Source organism: Pelodiscus sinensis, chromosome 2, assembly GCF_052426305.1.
Source record: "Pelodiscus sinensis isolate ZL-2025 chromosome 2, ASM5242630v1, whole genome shotgun sequence".
Classification (NCBI taxonomy): domain Eukaryota; kingdom Metazoa; phylum Chordata; order Testudines; family Trionychidae; genus Pelodiscus; species Pelodiscus sinensis.
Window position 1 is genome coordinate 258,964,553 of NC_143053.1, and position 21,296 is coordinate 258,985,848.

Genomic DNA, 21,296 nt, shown 5'->3' on the forward strand with positions numbered 1-21,296 from the left:
CCCCCCCCCCCATGCTGCTGCCTCTGGAGGGAGGATGGAGAGGGAAGACAGGAGCGGGTGCTTGTGGGGAGCCACCTGCCCCCCCCCCATGCTGTTTCCTCTGATACAAAGGCAGCAGCCTGGGGGGAGGGAAGAGAAGGTAGGACCCAGTATGCACAGGAAGCCACTTTTTCCTGGAGAGCTGCCTCCCCACCGCCTGTGAACGTGTAACCACTGAAATGTTCAGCAGTTACATGTTTACCCAAACACACCTTAACACCCTTTTCTCAAAGCACAGCTCCCACTGGTTTCAGTTGCACCTGTGAGTTCTCACCACTGGTGCAAATCAGACCTCAGGGTATCAACTCAGGCACCCAGAAAACAAGAAACAATTAGCAACCAGCTGTGAAGAATTTGATTTCAGTAACACATTCAGCATCACATCGGAACTTCATGACAGAGGCAGGGGTAGAATTAAGTTCCTGATGCAGCATCAACTGCCTTAGACATGAGACCATCTTTTCTCTTCCTGATTGGTCTTGTTAGTACTGATAGGCAATGCCCTTCTTGTCACGTGTTAGTAGATTTATGCTCACCTCTAATTTCCACTCCATGCATCAGACAAAGTGGGGTTTTGTCCATGAAAGCTTATAGCTTTTAAAAGGGTCACAGCACTCTTCATCATTTCATTGAGTCTGATCCATTCCTGGGTCCTCAGCCAATGTGTTCTCATTCCCTATGCAGATCAAATCTCTGCATTTTCCCCTTTCATCAGCCTCTTACCCCAAACTTTTTGCCTAGAAAATCCCAATTCTTGCCTGTATTCAGGACCATTGGATTTTGATCTTTCCCCACTCAGCATTTGCTCCCCATCCCAGCTTCCTTGTCCAACTAACCCTCTTCTCCCCCCCATTCCCTGCCCCAAACTACTCCAGCGCCAACTCCACAGGTTTTGTCTTTTCTGCCTGTGATTCAGACAGTGGCCCACTACGCCCAAGTAGCATGGGGAAGGGGGTATTGAGAGCACAGGAGACAGGCTCTCAGATTTCAATTCTGGTGCACAACCCAGCACAGTCCAAAACCTCCAGGAACTACAATTGCAGGAAAAATCCTGATCGGCCTCAGGCTGGAACACAGAATCCTAGAAATGTAAGACTAGAAGGGACCTCGATTAGCTATCTAGTCCAGTTCCCTGCACTGAGTATTCTGTCACCAGCCCTGACGTGTAATCTGTTCTTAAGAGCAGCCAGTGATGGAGATTGTACAACCTGCCCAGATAAGCATCAGGAAAAATTAATCGCCCTTGGAATTAGAAGAATTTCCTAACAAGTCTCCCTTGCTGCTAGTCAAATTTAATGTAGCTTAAATAGGAATTTTTTTTAAAGCCCTTGAACTCTTTGCTTCAGTGCCTTGTGGCAGTGAGTTCCACAGGTGGTTACACACTATTAGAATATTCTCTTATTGGTTTTAAATTTGTTGATTCTCACTATCATTCAATATTCCCTTTGACAGTTCTCCTCCCCCCGCCATATGAAATAGTCTTATGTGGTTTTTAAACTGTGTGTTCACAACCCAGTATTGGGTTGCGGAGTTTAAGGTATTGGTGTTACACATGGTGTGGGCGGGGGGAGGGGGAGAAAGGAGAGAGAATCAGGTGACCAGTGTGGGTGCTAAGGCAGCTACCTGAATGTCCTAGCACCACAGACTGTACTGTGCCCTAGCAGCAGCTGGCCTGGCTCCTAGGTGGGGGAGAGGGAGGAGAGCACACAGGGCTCCACACACTGCCTCTGCCCTGAGCACTAGCTCTGTACTGCCATTGGCTGGGAACCTACTGCCAGCTGCTTCTGGAACACAGCATGGTCTGTGGTGCCAGGAGATGCAGGAGGTTGCCTTGGCACCTCTACTGCAGCGCTGACCAGCAGCTGCTCAAGGTAAGCCCTGCGCCAGCTCTGACCCCTCCCAAAGCCAGCACTCCATCTTACATCCTCATTCACAGTCCCAACCCTAAACCCACACACTAGTCTGATTATGTTGGGTTGCAGGCATCAAAATTGTTTTTGACTGAGTCATGAGGAAAAAAAAGGCTTGAAAACCACTGGTCTCATGTATACAAATATGTATAAGTCAAAGATGCATTGGACAAAATACCTCATGTAACCTATCAATTTTAAATGTCAATCTGCTGGATCTGTGTATCTTATTTTGGCACATACATCATTCTGTATGTAAAGTTAGAAATATGCAGTATAGAATTGTTTATGGTTTTAAGTGTGCACATGAAAGCCACCCGGGATGTTTCCAATGCTCTGGCCACCTTAATCACTGGGTGATCAACTTCATGGTTTGTAAACAGCCTTGATTGGTCTCAAGTTTGAACAGTGCTCCTGGAAAGCCATGTGACCATACCAATTTAGCTGATATACCAATTTAACCAGCTAATTGTCCATGGAAGGGGGTGTGGCAGGTTTAGAAACAAGGGATTCCTACCCAAAAGGAAGCCTGTAAGCTGGAAAGCTATCCATCTCTAGGGTGTGTCACTCCAGTCAAAGACCAAAAGGGGAGCCAGGGACCAGGGTCAGAGTAAAGATCTTCTCTGACTTGAAGGCTTGCCTGAAATAAGAACAGTTTTAGAGTAAATTTGTAATAAGCTTTAATGTATTAGAACTAGCTAGGTGTTTTATTTTAAATTTATAATTTACTTTGTCCATCTTCACTTGCAACCACTTAAATCCTACTGTTTGTACTTCATAAAATTACTTTTATTTACTATAAAGCCCAGTGTAAGTAATTGTTACCCGGGGAGAACAATCAGGCTACATCAGTGGTCTCCAACCTTTACACACCCAAGATCACTTTTTAAGTCTCAGAACAGGCGAAGATCTACTGCCCTGCCCCTTCCTTGAAGCCCCGCCTACATTACATGAGGAAATCTAATGTAAATGTACTGTGCAGGTGCGCAGTTCAGAGAGGGCTCAAGAGCTACTCTTAGAGCCCCTGGAATCTACCAGTAGATCGCGATCTACTGGTTGGTGACCACAGGGCTACGTCTAGACTGCAGGCTTTTTGTGCAAGAGATCTTCCACAAAAACTTCTTGCACAAGAGAGCATCCACGCTGCAAAAGCGCATCAAAAAAAGTGATGCGCTTTAGCGAAAGAACGTCCAGACTGCTGGGATGCTCTCTTGCAAATAAACAATGATTGCTATGGACAGAATGGCCACCAGGGCACCTGTGCCCCCCCCCCCCCCGTAAAAAGGCGTTCTTTGTAGAATGAGGATTACCAATTGTGCAAAAAACCCATATTTTTCGATTTACTTGCGCAAAAACGTGCTTGAAGTTTTTGCAGGAAAATGGCCATTTTTCTGAAAAAATGGTAGTGTAGAAAGCCTCAGTGTGTACATCTTCCTTTCATTGTTAAAGGGGACTTATCTGAATGAGCTTTCAATATATGAAACTCACAGTGAAATAAGAGGGGTAGCCAAGTTAGCCTGTAACAGGAAAGACTTAACAAGTAGTCTGGTAGCACTTTAAAGACTAACAAAACACGTAGATGGTGTCATGAGCTTTCGGGGGCACAGTCCACTTCTTCAGATGACTGGAATGTAGCATTTTGGGGGGTTGACTTGCTGGATGCTGTGCCCTTGAACTGCATGCTCCCAGAGCTGAAGTGATTCAGCATCTCCACTGCTGTTGAGGGGGAGAAGGGGGAATCATCTCAGCTCTGTGCCTTGTCTGGAAGAGACCAGGAAATCTGCCAAGCAGGACAGGATTGTGAAGAGCCCAAGAGCAAGGTGAGTGTCAGTAGCTTTATAAGCACATCAGGAAGCAGCCACAAAGGGTATTCTGTGACTGCACCCCACCACATTCTGGTGCCCATGTTCTGAGAAAAAAATACAAGTGTATGACTTAGTTTCTGTATACCATATAGCATTTTCTATCACAGTCTATTATCATTCTACCTGAAACCCCAAACTTTTCCTTCTGCGCTCATACAGTTGCAAAGTTCTCTCTAATGCAGAAATTACATATCACCCCAGGAAATTTTTCCCATCTGACTACAATAGATTGCCTGCTAGAATTGTTTTTGCATCTCCTCCTTTGCCAATACATTTCATATTGCCATCTGACTGATACTTCCATATGTATTTAAGGATGAGCATGATGGTGGTTCGAGTTCTTGAGCATGGCTGTATTTTCAAAACAGGTCTTTTCTCCCCAGCAAAAGCAGCCCAGTAAGTTTCACCTTCATTTTAACTTTCAAAATGTTTATACGAACACAGTTCTATATGCAAATAATTAGCTTCTTATATTTCAGTTTTTGGAGTGTTGAATTCATTAATCTGCATCTAAAGTTAATCAAAAGCAAATGATCAGACAGGATGAATTTGCATGAATCAAACACATCCCATGTTGAGCATTTCATTTAACTGTAAACACTGTCAAGTAGCAAGATAAAAAGTATTCCTGCATCCCTAAGTGGAAAAAAAAATGTTTGTGGTAGATTTTACAGCATCAAGATGTGCTACTGTTTACTGAAGTGGGAGATCAGAGTATGAATTAGATTCTGCAAGTGAAATGTCTTTTCAATTACTGCAATAGCAATGTAGCTGCAACAAATAAATTCCTGTCCCACACCTTCCTTTAGCAGTACAGAAGATTTAATCATGAGCATTGTGCATGTCAAAAAGATGAGCAAAGATCAATGACTCATTTGCCTTTCAGTTGTTCTGCTAACTGAACTGAATTTTGGGATTTTTTTAAACTAACAGTCTTCAAATGTAGCATAAAGGTGAGCTATGTAATAAGAAAAGATTAAAGTACTTTGACCGGGATACAGTTTCTCCAGACATTAGCTTGCAGGTATATTAAAAACCGATGCTGCAAGCAACTGAAGAGGAAATAATTCAAAATCAGAAGAATCAACACCAGCATCAATGCAAAATGATTGGTCATGGATGAGAAGTGGTTAATTGCTACAAACATCCACAGGAGAGGAAACATTCCTATTTTGTGCTAGTATTTCTCATCCAACAAACTACAAAAGATCAGTTTCTGAAGCTGTGAGATCACAAGGTATTGCATTTATTCAAACAAAATGACTCAGGTGAAGCCATCCTAAACGTCAGAGAGGGTCTCTCACCGATTTCTCCAACAAGGATTAAGTAATATTACTGAATAGCTCATATGCATGCTTTTAGACCGAAAACGACAGCTTCCTGAACTTGCCAATGACTAGAGAATTCTCAGAATGCCTATATTTCCATTCTAACTACCATAACTTTCAAAAATTGCACTGAGGGCTGATCAAAAATAAATCACACCCGCTGCAGCAAACTTTGCTAAAGCAACTGAAGACTTCAAACAGACTTGCATTATAGGCTGGTAACATCCTGTAGTATTCATGAAATCTAGCCTGACATACTTAACTGGACCATCACAAGTACAGGAGAGGAGCAACAGAACCTTACAGTTGCTTCAAAAATAAATCTGTTGAACCCAAAATAGAAGAGGCCATTGAAACATGGCCTCAGACTCCAATTCCACCAGCTATCCCTTCACTTAGCATTTAATCAGAGACCCAGATATTCACTCCAGTCCGTATGCCAGGGAGATAGGATAGCAATGAAATGTGAGTGTCAGCTTTTTACACAATATCACCTTTATGCAACTAACTCAGCCGCCATCACGTTTGAATTGGTGTGGGTAATACTCAGAATTAAATTGTTGAAAAAAAGCCAGTAAGTTGAAGAGAGTAGGAAATAAAGTTGCAGGCCTCGCCAGTTGAACTGGGAACTGTAAGTGTTTCTATGGCATTTCAAACTTGTGCCATTTGTTTAATGAATAAGATGATGAGTGCAGCGAGTATGAAGTTACAGTAGGACACAAACAAAACAGCCTGTTCTCACTCGGATGCAATTCTCCCCAACAAAAGGTCTGATGTGCACTGCTCTACAATATGCATCATACAAACATAGGGAGGACAATGCTGCATCTAGTGCAGGCCTGGGCAAAATACAGCCCACAGGACTCATCCGGCCCACCAAGCCACCAGATCCAGCCCACAGATGCAGCGGGGAGCCTCAGGCAAGCTCTCCTGCTTGGCCCCAGCCCTGCACACCACTCAGAAACAGCTCGGCAGCTGCTTTTCTTTCAAAACTGTGATCCCAGATGGGAGGGGGAAAGGCTTCAGGTGCTGCCCCTGCTCCCAGCACAAGTTCAATGAATAACAGGCAGCACACGAAGCAACATGCCGTCCTTCCCTCTAGCTCAATTATTCACACAAGAACATGGCTCTGCAGCCTGTGCAGGTGTGGGACAGGTAGGGAAATATTTTAAGCTCTGCAAGCATTTAGCTCTGCAGGCAGGCTGGCAGGTAAGTCTCCTGGCCAGAGCCTGCCTCTGGCACCCCAGCCCCAACCCTCTGCTCTGCTCCCCCCCCCCCCACACACTCAACATACCCAAACCCTCTTCCCCATCCCATACTCCCTCCCAGATCTGGCACCCCAATCCCCTACCCCAGATCACAATCCCCTCCTACTGTAGGTCACATTCCAAAACCCTGCACCCCAGTCCCCTGCCCTAAGTCTCAAATGCCTCCTTCACCCAAACTCCCTTCCAGACCCCTCTCCCTCCTGCACCCTAAGCCCCCTTTTGCAGCCAACCTCCATCCCAGACCCTGCAGCTCCTCTATCAATATAATTGAAGAGTGTGGCCCTCGACCACTTTTCAAAATCTTGGCGTGCCCTCTCCCCCCATCAAAAATTATTGCCCACCCCTGATCTAGTGGCTGATGTCTCAGTGGTTTCGTTAGCTCAGAGCTGCTGTGCACTTTATAGTACACAATGGAGTAATGTACCTATTTCACCTGCCAAGTAAACAGGCTCAGAGGTTGTGACCTGTCCAAGACCACAGGAAACCAGAGGCAGACATGAGTACATTCTAGGAGTTGTTTAACACCATGGGGATAGGAAATGCCTAATCTCCAGGCCCTAACCACTGAAACTACTTCAAACGTTACTCAAAGTGAGACAGCAGCCTTAGGATTTGTGGCAAGAACTTGGCACTGCTGGAGTATCATTGTGGCTGTTCATAGGTCCTGTTTTGAGAACAGCCTGGTTCAAATTATAGGGCTAATGCTGGGAAGTTCTATGGTCTGTCTTATACAAGAGGTCAGACTACACAATCACACCGGTCCCTTAGATCCCAAGATCAGGCAAAAATCCATGCCCCTATATAAGTGGTATGAAGTTTGATACCTACTGGCTAAAAACTAAGGACTGGTCCACAGACAGACTTATTCCAGATCAACTCCTATGTGTGGAGCTCTTATTCCAGAATAAGAGAGCTCTGTTTTTGTTCACCTTCATTTTGGGATAAGTTAACTGAAGGAAGCAGCTTTCTTTGGAATAAAAATGTCTACAGATTGCATTCATCAGGAGTAAGTCCATGTATAGATCAGTCCTGATTTCATAGGTGGTGGTGAAAAGCTCACCTAACAGCAACAACCTAGCCCCACAACTGGAGCATCTGGATCATTGCAAGATGCCTGTGTATACTGGTCAAGGGAGCACTCCCAGCAACCAAGCATGTATCTAGTACCATTTCAGCTTGACAAGGACCCTAATCTAGGACGTTTTCTTTCTATAATATATAAAAAGGTTTTCCTGCAGGATGACAGATTGATGTAACCACGTAACTTTGCATCCCGTTTAACTCCTCCCCTTACTGCAATCCTCGGCTACGCCTCCCTCCTCCCCACTGCCTGAGGCAGAGCGCGGGGCTTGGAAGGTGCTGGGGGGGGGAGAAGGGGTGCGTGGCCCCTACCTTCCCCGGTGCTTTGGGGGGGTTGGAAGTCACGATACCAGGAGTCATGTGGCCGGTGCTCGGAGGGGGGGGGGGCGCGCAGAAGCTGCCGCGGCAGGCACAGGGAGAAGCAGAGGAGAGAAGAGGATAGGGCCTGGCCACAGTTTCAACCCCATCCAACCCCTGGCAGCCAAGGGGGGGGGGGGGGGGGAGAGAGGGCCAGCCCTGGCTGTGCTACGGTTTTCCCCCACCCAACCCCCTTAGCAGCTTGGGGGGGGGGAAGGGGGAAACAGGGCCAGGCCTGGCATGACCTTGGCCAGGAGAGGTGGGGTTAGGCCATGGAGGAAGAAGAAAGGACCCAGGCAGGTAGGGGTGGCTGCAGCTCCTCCCTCCCCAGTGGTGGGGGAAAGCTGAGGTTGCCCATCCCCCACAAGAAAGGGGTTGGCAAGGGTGGTGCACAGGGGGTACCCGCCACCTAGTAATGCTGTAATGAGATTTTATATTGCAGCCTCTCCGGTCCTTAAGGTCCTACTCAGCTTACTACTACATCCAGGCTCAAGTGCCTACCTTGCCTAAGTAAAGCCAATAAAAGGCAAGGAAATACATATGGATTGTAGCTTCAAAAGGGTCATTGGAGAGCCCTCTACAGCCTGGAATGCTAGTTTTGTTAATTGACACTATTTGTTTATAGATCAGAGCCTTATCTAGGGGTTAATACTCAGTACAGCTCAATAATATTTCCTGACAATATTGCAAGCATAGCAAGTCACCTGTAACATTAGGAATCTTGTGCTAACTCTGATCATGTACTGATTACTTCTGGAAAGGGTTCTCTCACTCCCCCAGAAGAATAGCAAATGCACAAGTGCCTAGATCAAGATTTGTTCACACTTATTTAAGCACTCAAAACAACTATGCTTTAAAATAGCTTTTTTTAAAAAGCTCAGAACAGTATGTGTGTTAATATTATATGCAGAATGCTATTTAAGGAAAGCTATTTAAGCACAGCCCACAAACAGGAGGAAAGGCTGAGAGTTCCCTGCTCTGCCACTGACTTTCTCTAGGGCCTTGGGCAAGTCACAAAATGCTTTCAGGTCACAAAGAAAGGCCCCATTGGTGCAGAACATGAAGTGAAATATTACTTGATTTGAGTTTAGAATAGCTTCAGAATTCTAGACCACAGGAAAAGTTATGCTGTTTCTAAAACCTGAGAAGTCTGATCACTAATGAAGAGCATCTTGATAGGGATACTCTGCTGCCACCTTCTGAAATAACAGTTACTGCAGGTATCTACAATCAAAATACCAGCCTAAAACCAGCTTTTTCCCTGCACTGTTATGACATCACAAGCCAAGGGGATAACAGTTTCCCTCTTCCTGGGAAGTTAGATGCTCTGGTTGACAGGGTCTTCACAAATGCTCTAAGCAACATGTATGCTGGTATCAGAGACAAGATGGGTATTTATCAGACCAACTACTGTTGAAGGACACCGTGTTCCAGATTACACACAGCTCTTCAGGTCTGGGAAAAGTACCAAGAGTGTCACAACTAAATGCAAGTACAGTTTGTTTGGGATGAGTGGGTGAAACAGCAAGACACTAAGCTAATCTGACAGCACTTAAAGCCAAGACTTTCTACCCTAAACTGCCAGCCTACCTTTATGGCAGTTACACAAGAGTATTTTAGAAGAAAAGGTGTTAAAGTTGAATAATTAATCTAGTCTCGTAATCCTCATGTAATGATTTACAATATGAAGTTACAAAACAGATGAACTGGAGTTCTCTTCTAGGGTTATACAGTTTTAAGACATCTTGGCAACTGTCTTGTTGGCGGTTTCAGCAGAGGAAGTGTGTGGCCCTCAACCACTCTGAATAGACCACAAAGACTAAGCTATTCTCTAAGATGTAGTTGGTAGGTTGGTATGGTTACATTGTTGGAGCAGTGGTGAAAGATTTGTACTGTATTTGGTCCAGAGGACTGCAGTCTCCAGGGCTGTCAAGTTGGCACCTTTCATGAGCACTAGAGTCACACAAAGAAAACATCTTTTCTAGAATTGAACTGCATGTCTGAGACTAGAATTTATTTTAAAAGATTGCGCAAAATAGAAGCCATAGTATAAATCTAATGCTGTATTCTAAGGACGACCTTTCTAAAACTTCTCTATAAGTAGTCATTGTTGCATAAAAATGTTGTACTGGCTATTTACAATAAATAGATCAATCTACCGACTCATTAACTCAAACATACAGACTTGCAAGAGGAGTGTCACAGTTTCCAATTCTTTGATTAAAGCCAATTAGGAGAGTTATTAGTTGCAAGTGTTAGCTAGCACCATACTTTTGGGGAATCATCAGGCTCAAGAATATTAAGCACTTCACAGGAAAGGGGATGGGGGGGGCCAAGCAAACCTCACAGGTAAGCCGCAGGCCAGGCCATAGGTTCCCTACCCCCAATTTAAAGAAAGGTTTTTAGGTCTTCTCATCTTGCATAAACAGGTTTGGGGGCATTTAGGTCATTCATCCCCATCCGCAGGTCATTCATGATGCCCTCATGTGACGTAGTGGGGGTAACTTGCTAGGGCTGTGGGTGACCTCTGCTGTCTAACACGACCCAGCAGTACAGGGGATGAGTCATTATGCAAAGGGGGCTCCAAACCTGTCTGACCAGCTACCCCCCAAGGAGAGAATCAAAGGAAAATGGAATGCTGCCCTGGCTGGGGGGGGGGGCAGGGCTGGAAGAGGGTTAGTTAGTTGCTGTCTGGGAGCATGGAGGAGACAGCCTAGGGAAGGAGCTGGGGAGTGGGCTGGGATTGTAGGGCCCAGCCACCCCCATCTCAAAGGGGGGGCACTGAGGCCTCTTAGCCGCAGTTCCTGTAACCAGATGACAGATGCTGTGCTGTATCCTGGAGAAGCAATAAACTCCCTCTGTTCTACTGGCTGGTGGAGTCTGTTCGTGCCATTTTGGGGGTGCAGGAGACGGGAAAACCCCACGTGCTGTCACACCTCACAACTGGAGAGAAGCACTGGAGCAGGACTAGCCAGGGACCAGCCTGAGGCATATGATGGTGGAGAGAAATAGGCTCCAGACTGCTGGAGAGTAGGGGACAAACTGGAGGTACTATCAGGGAGCCATGGGGGAGATAGAGGGGAAGGGCTCCCCCAGAACGGAAGCTGGTCCATGCCACCTCAGGGCAGAAATGGGGAAGGATGGGGCGATTCTATGCGTTGGAGGTGGGAAGAGCGGAGCACTGGGCAGTATCGGGGCAGGTTCACAGACCTGCCATACGGGAAGACCGCATTAGGGTCCAGCAGCCCCAGAGCAGGAAAAGGCGGCTGAGTCAAGGCTGGAGAGAGGGAGGGACTATGGGGGGGGAAGGAGGAGCATCAGAGCAACCTGGGGCTGTGCAGGCAACTCCAGCTAGGGGTCTATTTGAAACCATGGAAAGGTGGGCGGGAAGCCTGCCCACGTTCTAAAAGCCCCTCCTCAGCCTTACGGGAGGGACAACTGGAACCATGTCCAACTGATTCCAGGGGACAAATAATGACAAAAGGATGGGGGGGGGGGGGGAGACACACACCATATCAGGACTGAAGCAGGACCCAGGAAGGGAGGGGCCAGGGCTCGTGCAGCAGGGACAGCAGTGGGGGGAGGGAGGGACACAGCGGGGGGGGGGGCAGGGCCAGAGCAGGGCACACCCCCAGGATATGGGCAGTTACACAGGACGTGGGGGGGAGACACAGTTAAGGGGGTCCAGAGCAGGCCCCACCCCCAGGGGACAGGCAGTTACACGGGGGTGGGGGACACAGCCGGTGGGGGTCTGGAACAGGCCCCACCCCCAGGAGACAGGCAGTTACACGGGACGCGGGGGGAGACACAGCCGGGTGGGGGGGGTCCGGAGCGGGCCCCACCCCCAGGGACGGGCGGTTACACGGGAGGGAGGAGCACAGCTGGGGGGGGTCCGGAGCGGGCCCGGCTCCCAGGGACGGGCGGTTACACGGGAGGGGGGCACAGCCGGGGGGGGGGGGTCCGGGGGGAGCGGGCCCCGCCCCAGGGACGGGCGGTTACACGGGGGGGGGACACAGCCGAGGGGTCCGGAGCGGGCCCCGCCCCAGGGACGGGCGGTTACACGGGGGGGGGGGGGACACAGCCGGGGGGTCCGGAGCGGGCTCCGCCGGGCCCCGCCCCCCCCAGGGACGGGCGGTTACACGGGGGGGGGGGGCACAGCCGGGGGGGGGGGGGGTCCGGAGCAGGCCCCGCCCCCAGGGACGGGCGGTTACACGGGGGGGGCACAGCCGGGGGGGGGGTCCGGAGCGGGCCCCGCCCCAGGGACGGGCGGTTACACGGGGGGGGCACAGCCGGGGGGGGGGGTCCGGAGGGGGGCGGGCCCCGCCCCAGGGACGGGCGGTTACACGGGGGGGGGCACAGCCGGGGGGGGTCCGGAGCGGGCTCCCCCAGGGACGGGCGGTTACACGGGGGGGGGTACAGCCGGGGGGGGGGGTCGAGCAGGCCCCGCCCCCAGGGCCGGGCGGTTACACGGGGGGCCTCTCACCTTCTTGCCTTTCTTCCCCTCCTCCTCCATGTCTCCGGCGGGGCTGGGGGGCGGCGGCTGCGCCGGGCTCCTGCTGCCTCCTGCGGCCCCCCCGGGGGCATCCCCGCAGCCGCGGCCCCGCGCCCCCTCAGCGGGCCGCCATGGCCGGCGCGCGCCCCCAACCGCCGCGGACTCAGCAGCGGCAACAACTTTTCAATCCTGCCGCCATCTTGGGCGTCGGCTTCCCGGCGTGCTCAGCGCGGGGCCGGCCCCGCGGCGGGGAGGACTGACGTCAGTCCTCCTCAGGACGGGGGAGGGGGGGGGCGCAGCGCGTGGGCGGGAGGCGCCCGGAAGGAGGGCGGTACCAGAGCCGCGCATGCGCATGTGTCCTCGCGCCGCCTTCCTTGCAGTGCAGGCGGCTGGAGATGATCTCCCCCCTGCCTCGCTCCCTCGTGGTACAGCCTGGGCTCTTCCACTGGTCTCCCTCCCCTTCTGGCGGAGGGACGCGCCGAAGCCACGCGCGCTGGGGCCTGACGGCGCAGGCGCACACATGGCGGTTGAGTCTGGGAGGAGCGGCAGCTGTGCTAGCCGGGTCCTAATCCGCCTCCATCCGGGGCCTGCGCTGCCCTGGGAGGCCCGGGCGGACGCAGGCGGGAGCCGCCCGCCCTGTTGCGCTCGAGGGCCGGGCACTGCCGGGGGTGCCGCTCTCCCCCCACGTGGAGGTAAGTGAAGTTTCGGGTGCCCCCCCCCCCAGTCATGCGGGGACTACAAATCCCGGGTGACCATGCCCCGCACTGAGCCCTGCCGTCTCCGCGGTGCCTGCCGGGAGCTGTAGTCTTGGGGAGGCAGCTGCACGTGTGTGGTTACCCCTGGCGTGGCAGCGCTCTCCCCCCCCCCCTCCTCCTGGGGCCGGGGTCTGCAGCACGGGCCCTGCTGCATTGAGGCTCCCGGCATGGGGCAAACAGGGCATCTAGGGCAAAGGGTGGGTGGGTTTTCCGGCCGCCGTGAGCAGCGTGGCCTGTGGGTTCTCTGGGCAGCACCCTCCCTTGTGTCTTAGGGCTTGGCTCACTCTAAGGCAGAGCCCAGCAGCCATCCCGAAGGGCTGGGGTTGTGGTCTCCCGCAGGCGGTGCCACAAAACTCATCCTCTCTTGGCATCAGGTAGGGGCGACTGCTGCAATTTCACCTTTCCATCCGGCTGGTGTTGGGGCAACTAGCTGCATTGGCTTGAGTGATACGCGTGCAGAGCACTGTGAGAGGGCAAGGGCGTAAATATCTCACCTGTTCTGTTCTTTTTGTCCTCTTTTCATTGCCTCGCCTGTAGAAACTGTCCTCCTGTGGTTGGAGTGACTGAGACTGCAGAGCACCTGCCGTGCTACTGAGCTAGAAAGGTAAAAGTTTTCTGTGGGTTTGAACTGCATCAAAGACATTAAACCTCCCATATCCGTCTTCCCCGGTTCCTTTGTCTGTGCCAGGTGAGCAAGCCTTCCAGCATGGCTGGGTCTGTGGTGACCCTGTTCATTCCTGTAGCGCTTGCGAGAGCAGCCCTGAGATGGTTTGAGGCCTCGCTCTGCTCCTTTTCTGAGTGAGGTTATAGAAATTTCAGACAAGCTGAATCAGGCGGCCAAATTGCACCTAGGCAGAAGCCCACAGAGCCTAAAACGTGCGTGATAAACTCTTCCCCTGGCTTTCTGGTGTCTGCCTCATCCGTTGAACATGGGTAGTATGAAAAGCTTAAAAGCATGGATGCTTATTACGTAAGAATGGGTCAGACCAAAAGTCCATCTTGCCCAGTATCCTGTCTTCTGACATTGACCAGAGAGAGTGACCGGAACAGGTAACAATCAAATGATGCATCTCGTGTCACCCATTTCCAGTTTCTGGGAAACATAAGAGCTCCTGGTTATTAGCCATTGATGGGCCTAGCCTCCATGAACTTATTTAGCTTTTTAAAATGCTGTTATAGTCTTAGCCTTCACAACATCCTCTGGCACAGAGGCCCATGGATTGACTGTTGTGTGAAGAAAATGTTTTTAAACCCGCTGCATGTTAATTTCATTTGGTGACCCCCTAGTTCTTAATACATGCTTATGTATTTTCTCCACACCAGTCATGATTTTTTTAGACCTCAGCCCCTCCTCCCCCACTTAGTTGTCTCCTTTCCAACCTGAAAAGTCCCAGTCTGATTAATCTCTCCTCGTATGGAAGCTGTTCCATAGCCTATTCATTTTTGTTGGCCCTTTTTACTAAACGCTTTCCAATTCCTATACATCTTTTTTTAGATGAGTGCATGGACTATTCAAGATGTGAGCGTACCACGGGTATTTTCTGTCTTCTGTCCTTTTCTTAATGAGTGCATAGCAAAATCTGTTCTAAGCCTTCTGTTAGTTCTGGATTATTGTAGTAGGATTCACAGGCCAGACGTTGTGCTGGTTATTTTACTCCACATTACTGTACAATACATTTCCCTTTCTCAAATTTCATTGCCAGTGTTCTATCTTGTCCTCTTTCCTGCAGATGGTGGCTTCCCTGTCTCCGCGCTGGTCGGAGGGAATAGTTCACGCTATGGAAATTGAAAATCATAGGTAAGCGACAAACCAGACTCTTTCAGAGCTGGCACATTTCTTCTTTTCCCCCAACCCCCGCTCACAAGCCTGCCTTGGAGAAAGCAGTATGTCCCAAATCCAGTGCCCTTTTTACAAAGAGAAAGGAAAGCCCTAGGTCAGGGCTACTCAACAGGCGGCCTGTGGCCCGTTTGTTTGCAGCCCGCAGGGCGGTTTGAGTCAACGAGGCATCTCCCAAGTGGGGTGAGAATTGAAAGACGCAAGCAGATGGGCTGGCTGGAACAGATGTGTCCAGGGTGTTGGTGTTTCTGGCTACCAAGGAGGAGATGCTGGGTGTGCAAGGGCATTGTGGAAGTGCTTTGTATTCATGCCCATCAGTGTGAAAGAAGCTATTTGCATATATACGTAACCACACTTACGTTTCGGCCGTCGGCATGTGTTGTGGGTATCATCGTGGCCCCCGGGGCTTCCGAAGTTGAGGAGCCCTGCCCTAGATGCTCGGTGAGCTGAGTTGGAGCCCCGTGGGGGAGCTGTACTCCACGGAACAAAGCAGAGCTGACCCTGCCTTTCGATACCTGCCAGAAAACAGGGCCTAAAATCAGCCATTGTGTGTGTTGCAAGTGTTTCTATTCAGCGTGTTGTCTTTGCTTATGCCGCTCCAGTCTGATCTCTGCAGCTTTCAAGTTAAGCGTGGCTGGCTTGGGCTGTAGCTGGGTGGGAGATGGCCACAAGAAACCCCAGGGTGGCGTCAGCTCAGCTGGAACTCCTGAGTGAGTTTTGAGCAGTGCCTCGGAATGATGCTGTGCTACATGTGAAATGTGCATCTGAGCCTTTGACCTCTTGGGATGTCTAGAAGGGCTGGGTTCATGGGGTAAACATCAGACTTTAAGATAGCAAGGTGCAAACCCCAGCTGAGTGGGTTATACTCCCTGCTCGCTGGGCAGATCAGCTGCTCGCTGGGCAGATCAGCTGATCGCTGGGCAGGTTACCATGTGCCTCCTTCAGGCAGGGCCTCAAATCTAATCCTGCCTTGGTGTCAGGAAGGGGCTGCCCGGATTCCCCTTTCATCCGCTCGGTAGCGTCATTCGCTTTAGGACACAGGCTGCCTTGGGAGTGAGTGACGCACTTGTAGCTTGCGAAGGCATTTGAGCGGACTTGGGCATAAATGTCTCAAAACCATCCGGTCTCTGGCCTGTGTAAGTAGATTTTCCACCTTTTTCTGCTGAATCACCTCGTTATTTTCTTCTTTCCATTGTTTCTACAGGTGAAGCAATCTCGCTGGGGCTGCAGAGGACGGCAGGGTGCTGAGCTAGAAAGGTAAAAGTTTTCTGTGGGTTTGAACTGCATCAAAGACATTAAGCCTCCCATATCCGTCTTCCCGGTTCCTTTGTCTGTGCCAGGTGAGCAAGCCTTCCAGCATGGCTGGGTCTGTGGTGACCCTGTTCATTCCTGTAGCGCTTGCGAGAGCAGCCCTGAGATGGTTTGAGGCCTCGCTCTGCTCCTTTTCTGAGTGAGGTTATAGAAATTTCAGACAAGCTGAATCAGGCAGCCAAATTGCACCTAGGCAGAAGCCCACAGAGCCTAAAACGTGCGTGATAAACTTCCCCTGGCTTTCCGGTGTCTGCCTTGCCCATTAGTGATTCTTGAACATAGGCAGTATGGAAAGCATCGAGGCATGAACAGTGTTTATTCTATAGCAGAATCTGTTCTAAGCCTTTCTTTAGTCTCCTGGTACCTCTTTCATCCTGGATTGTTGTTAGCAGGGCTCGACAAATCCGCTTCTCTACTCGCCCGTGGCGAGTAGATTTCAGCCGGTAGCCCCGTTCACTGGCGGTGCACGCATGCGCGGTGCGGGGCTGGCGCATGCGCGGTGCGGGGCTGGCGCATGCGCGGTGCGGGGCTGGCGCATGCGCGGTGCGGGGCTGGCGCATGCGCGGTGCGGGGCTGGCAAGTGGGTTTTCGCCGCGGTCCTCGAGCCCTGGTTGTTAGGATTCGCAGGACAGACCTTGTCCTCCGTACTTCTTGCTCCATGTTCACATGTATAAAACAAATTCTATTTCTAAAGTTGCGGTGTCTTGCCTTCCTGCCTGCAGATTGTGGGTTCCTGGTTCCTGCCCTGGTCAGATGGAATAGGTTTCGCTATGGAAAGTGAATTTGTAGGTAAGCTAAAAAACAGACTAGTTCTGGGCTGAAAAGTCTGTTCTTTCCCAGATCTGCCTCAGGGAAAACTTAAAAGCAGGATGGCCCAAACCCTACGCTCTCTTTACAAAGAAGGAAAAAGGAAAGCCCTGGGAACTTGATGAGCAGAGATGGAGCCATGTGGGGGAGCTGTACTCCCCTGGGCAAAGCAGAGCCTTTCCTATTGATACCTGCCAGGAAACAGCAAGGCCATGCCAGGAGTGGGCCTGAAATCAGCCACTGGGTTGGTTGCAAGTGTTTCTATTCAGTGTGTTGTCTGTGCCCATGCTGCCCAGGTCTGATCTCTGCAGCTTACAAGTTAAGCGTGGCTGGCTTGGACTGTCACTGGGTGGGAGGTGTCCACGAGAAACCCCAGGATGGCATGAGCTCAGCTAGAACTCCAGAGTGAGTATTGAGCAGTGCCTCAGAATGATGCAATCCTGCATGTGAAATGTAACTGAGCCTTTGATGGCTTATAATACAGTGACCGGTGCCTGTATGGCAGCCCCTCGAGAGGACGTGTTCACCCCAATTTGTTGGCCAGATCCCAGCATGGGGAATTCTGGGATGGCACAGTGTAACAATGCCTGTAATTTCAATGGCGTTATTCTTCCCGCTAGCTGTTTTATTACTGATGCAAATTAGCTGCTGCATATCAGCGCTGCCGATAGTCTCTGTATAAAATTCACACCCATGTTGGAATCCTTGGGGATCAAATGATGCTCCGCAAACGCTGGCGATCAGTAGAAGTAGGAATCCCAAGAGTTATGCGTGCACTGACCTGTGGCAGTATCCATATGAATCAATAGATCCGCTTGTGAGAGCATCTGTCTGGCTGATGCCACGTGCCACAGCATCTGTTTCTATTGTTAAATGGTTCTGTTTTCCTTGAATAAGAGGAGCTATTGTGTGCTTGGCAGGCCGTGTTCTTTCTCGCAAGCCTTCCAGCACGTCTGGGCCTGCCTTGTGACTGCTCGTTCATGTCAAGCGTGCAAGAACAGACCTGAGGCCTTCCTCTGCTCCCCATTTTGCAGCGAGGTTATAGACGCTTCGACACTCCTAGGCTGGTGCAAAGGAAGGGGCGATATTCTTTAGAAAATTGTCTTGTAAATGCCATAAATCACAGAGCACATTCGTGCTCCAACAGCACAGGCGTGGTTTTCTAAGCCCAAAGCATATTCACTGGCTAATCACTAGGCTTACATCTCACACTACTGTGGCTTCATAAGCAGCTCTTGGGCCAGCATCCTCATTGGCAAGGTCGCTGCATCGTGTTTGGGCACGTTGAGGTGGTTCGTGGCAGAGGATGAAAGAGTTAAAAACGCGAGTGGGTATCGGAAGTTTTTTAAAAATCAGCACCAGAGAATGGCCCTGAATGTGGGTCAGTAGAGGAGGTTTTGGAACAAACTGAGAAATGAAAGAGTAGCAGATCACCAGAACCAGTCGACGTTCACGCACGAGTTCTGAAGAGACAGGACGTTGGGCTCCAGGGACCGTTGGTCTGACCTACTGTGGCTGTTCTTGTTTGGCACACTGAGCAAACTGAGCCAGCGGGCGACCTGCCGGTACCCCCTCCGGGCCGCTTTCCCTGCCCCTACCCCCAGGGGAAGGGAGGCAGCAAAGCATAGAATCATCGACTCCTAGGACTGGAAGGGACCTCGAGAGGTCATCGAGTCCAGTCCCCTGCCCTCATGGCAGGACCAAATACTGTCTAGACCATCCCTGATAGACATTTATCCAACCTGCTCTTAAATATCTCCAGAGATGGGGATTCCACAACCTCCCTGGGCAATTTATTCCAGTGTTTGACCACCCTGACAGTTAGGAACTTTTTCCTAATGTCCAACCTAAACCTCCCTTGCTGCAGTTTAAGCCCATTGCTTCTTGTTCTATCCCCAGAGGCCAAGATGAACAAGTTTTCTCCCTCCTCCTTAGGACACACGAGGAGGTGTCGCTGTTTTGCCCACCACGAAAGACTTACCACTTCCTTCCAGGAGGGTTGAACCTGTACTGCAAAAGTGCCTCCGTGTTATCTCGGTGGGGGGCGCTGATTTACTGCTTGGTCCATTGGCTTAGTTTTAATGTCAAGGTTCAATGGCTGGTTGAGATCTGGAGAAAGCTCGTTGAGGTTTTGAACACATTCAGTGTCCTAAAACTGACAAGATTCAGACGTAAATAGCTGCTGACTGACAGCTGTACATGGTCGCCTGCTTTGGTCGCTGATATTGTCCAGCAAGCACAAGAGAAACAGGACTTTTCAGATTTTTGAACTTTCAAGATGCGTGTGTGCAGTGAAAGATCAGCTTAGCAGTAACCAAATACCTGAGTATCCTCTTAGAGAATCTTGAAAATTGTTTCAGCAAGGGAAATGTCTATATGTACACCTTTGTGAGTAATCCGTTCCGCAGTTCTGGTTCAGAGCCTTCGGCTTGCAGACAAACTCATTAGAGTTAGTTTGCCTCTTTTTGGATTTAAGGAAAGGAATCTCAAACTTCATGCTGGACCCTATGCAAGAATGCAAACATGAAAGCATATTTCAATCCGTAGAGCCCTGCACAGATCCAGAATTTGGATCCACAAAAATAAGCTGCAGATGCAGATTTGCAGGGCTCTATCGGCCCGGTGTGACAGCAGAGAAATTCTGGGGTCACATGTACCGAGCGGAGGATAGCAACAAGCCTCGAGCCAAAGTTGCTTTGCTTTTTGTTGTCCTGGTTTTTGACTACCGGAGTGCAAGAGGGCATTCGGTGCACTGCGTTTTCTGAAGATCAGTTGCCAAAACTACCTTATGGACGATGATCTGGAAGCTTCCCTTCTAATTTTACAGGAGACCCGTAATAACTGCAGACTTTTTATTAAGGAGCATCCATCCCACTTTTGCAGATAACCATTGTGTGGATCAGATTAATATTTCCGTTCTGGGCTTTAGCCCACCATAATGGTATTGAACAATATAACTGACTGTGTTACTATTCTTGCTAGATTGGATTGATTTGTCTGTGAAAGAGAAATTTTGGAAAGATTTGCTGCTGGTTTTTTTTCATTGTGACTTGAGCGTGCTTTCACTTAAGCCCAAATGTCATGCGGTCTCGTTTTACAACCAGCCACTTTGTGCCAAAAAATGCCGACAGGAATGTGCAAGGCCCTTCCTTAGTGGGCTAAAGTCATCCGTTCCAGCAAAGCATAAATCATACCTGTGCCTTATTTGTATGATTGAGCCAGCAATGAAACCACCACTCTTCTCCCCCCCCGCCCCCCCCATGTGAATAAATGACAATGACTGGAATGGGTGTGCGCACAGTGGTGTTTCCTAGCGTGAATTGCGTGTTTTAGGAAGAAATGGCGGAGCAGCCACCAGCAAAAGGTAGTGGCTGCACTCACAGGCCAGCAGCGCATGGGTCAGGACTGCGGCTCCCAAGGTTAGCGCTGGCAAAGATCAATTAGGCTCCAGGTCGGGGTTAGCTGGGACCTAGTGGAAAATTTTTCCCTCAATCTGAGCTACTTCGACTTCCCTGCGCTCCTTGGGGAAGTGACTTGACAGGCCGGTATTGGTGCGGCTTGAAGCAGAGCTAGGACCCTGAGGAGGAGGGCGAGGGTTAAAGGAAGCATTTCCTGGACACGGGTATATAGTTGGGCTAGGAGCAAGGAACCCCTGGATTTCAATCCTAGTTGCATTGCTGGCTGTGGGCAGGCCTCTTAATATGCCTCAGTTTCCCTTTCTGAAACATTGCCTCCCCCTTGCCTCCCCCTTTCTTGTGCGTGTGGGGATTAGCAGGTGTCCGCTACACCCCCTGGCAGAGGGGAAAACCCTCCACCCACAAGCTGTTCCTGCTGGGGCAGAAGGGGGCAGCTGGTTTCTCAGCTGATGTTGTCCTAGGTCTTTCCTGGAGCTGGTCGAAGCTGCAGGCGTTTACCCACCATTCCTGCTCTCTCCTGCAGGCCTGGGACTGACAGCTGGCCCTGATCCGTCCTGCGCAGGGGTTCTGGCAGGGGTGGGGGGGCGGAGGTGTCAGCCTCCACCTCCAAACCCATGTTGCTTTGCAAGGGCCAGTCACGCTCAGCGGCTTGCCGTGGGAAAGGGGACACTGGTGCCTGGCAGCCTTCCAGGTGGGCAAGATCCTGCTTGAAACACTTGGCCTGGTCGTCGTGTCCTCCAGGGTGCTGGGGGGGCTAGTGGGGAGGACCCCAAGGAGGGGCGTGGCCAGGATCGTGTTCGTGTTCTGAAGCTCTTTGCGGGGGGTGAGTGG

At 50.5% G+C, this 21,296-nt stretch overlaps 2 protein-coding genes and 2 non-coding genes across 8 annotated transcripts in view; 3 read left to right on the forward strand and 1 right to left on the reverse strand.

Moving 5' to 3' along the window:
• Positions 1-12,571, reverse strand: part of CCM2 (CCM2 scaffold protein) — an 84,230-nt gene extending 71,659 nt beyond the window's left edge. For 3 of the 5 annotated variants that reach the window (XM_075923004.2, XM_075923001.2, XM_075923000.2), the window contains exon 1: positions 12,331-12,570. In XM_075923004.2, the coding sequence (XP_075779119.1) occupies positions 12,331-12,360 (30 nt within the window). In that variant the 5' untranslated portion in view covers positions 12,361-12,570. Of the gene's footprint in view, positions 1-12,330 lie in introns of all 5 variants that reach the window. The other 2 variants (XR_012902154.2, XM_075923005.2) reach the window with 1 other exon arrangement.
• A 124-nt stretch (positions 12,572-12,695) lies between these two features.
• MYO1G (myosin IG) overlaps positions 12,696-21,296 on the forward strand; it is a 69,344-nt gene continuing 60,743 nt past the window's right edge. The window contains exons 1-5 of the mRNA XM_089776848.1: positions 12,696-13,031; positions 13,632-13,698; positions 14,825-14,892; positions 16,136-16,188; positions 16,965-17,031. The gene's annotated coding sequence lies outside the window, so the exon portion shown is untranslated. The remainder of the gene's footprint in view (positions 13,032-13,631; positions 13,699-14,824; positions 14,893-16,135; positions 16,189-16,964; positions 17,032-21,296) is intronic.
• Positions 13,785-13,919, forward strand: LOC112546894 (small nucleolar RNA SNORA9). The gene has a single exon (XR_003090613.1). It is a non-coding gene; the product is annotated as a small nucleolar RNA SNORA9 (small nucleolar RNA).
• Positions 16,274-16,408, forward strand: LOC112546898 (small nucleolar RNA SNORA9). Its single transcript, XR_003090617.1, has one exon. It is a non-coding gene; the product is annotated as a small nucleolar RNA SNORA9 (small nucleolar RNA).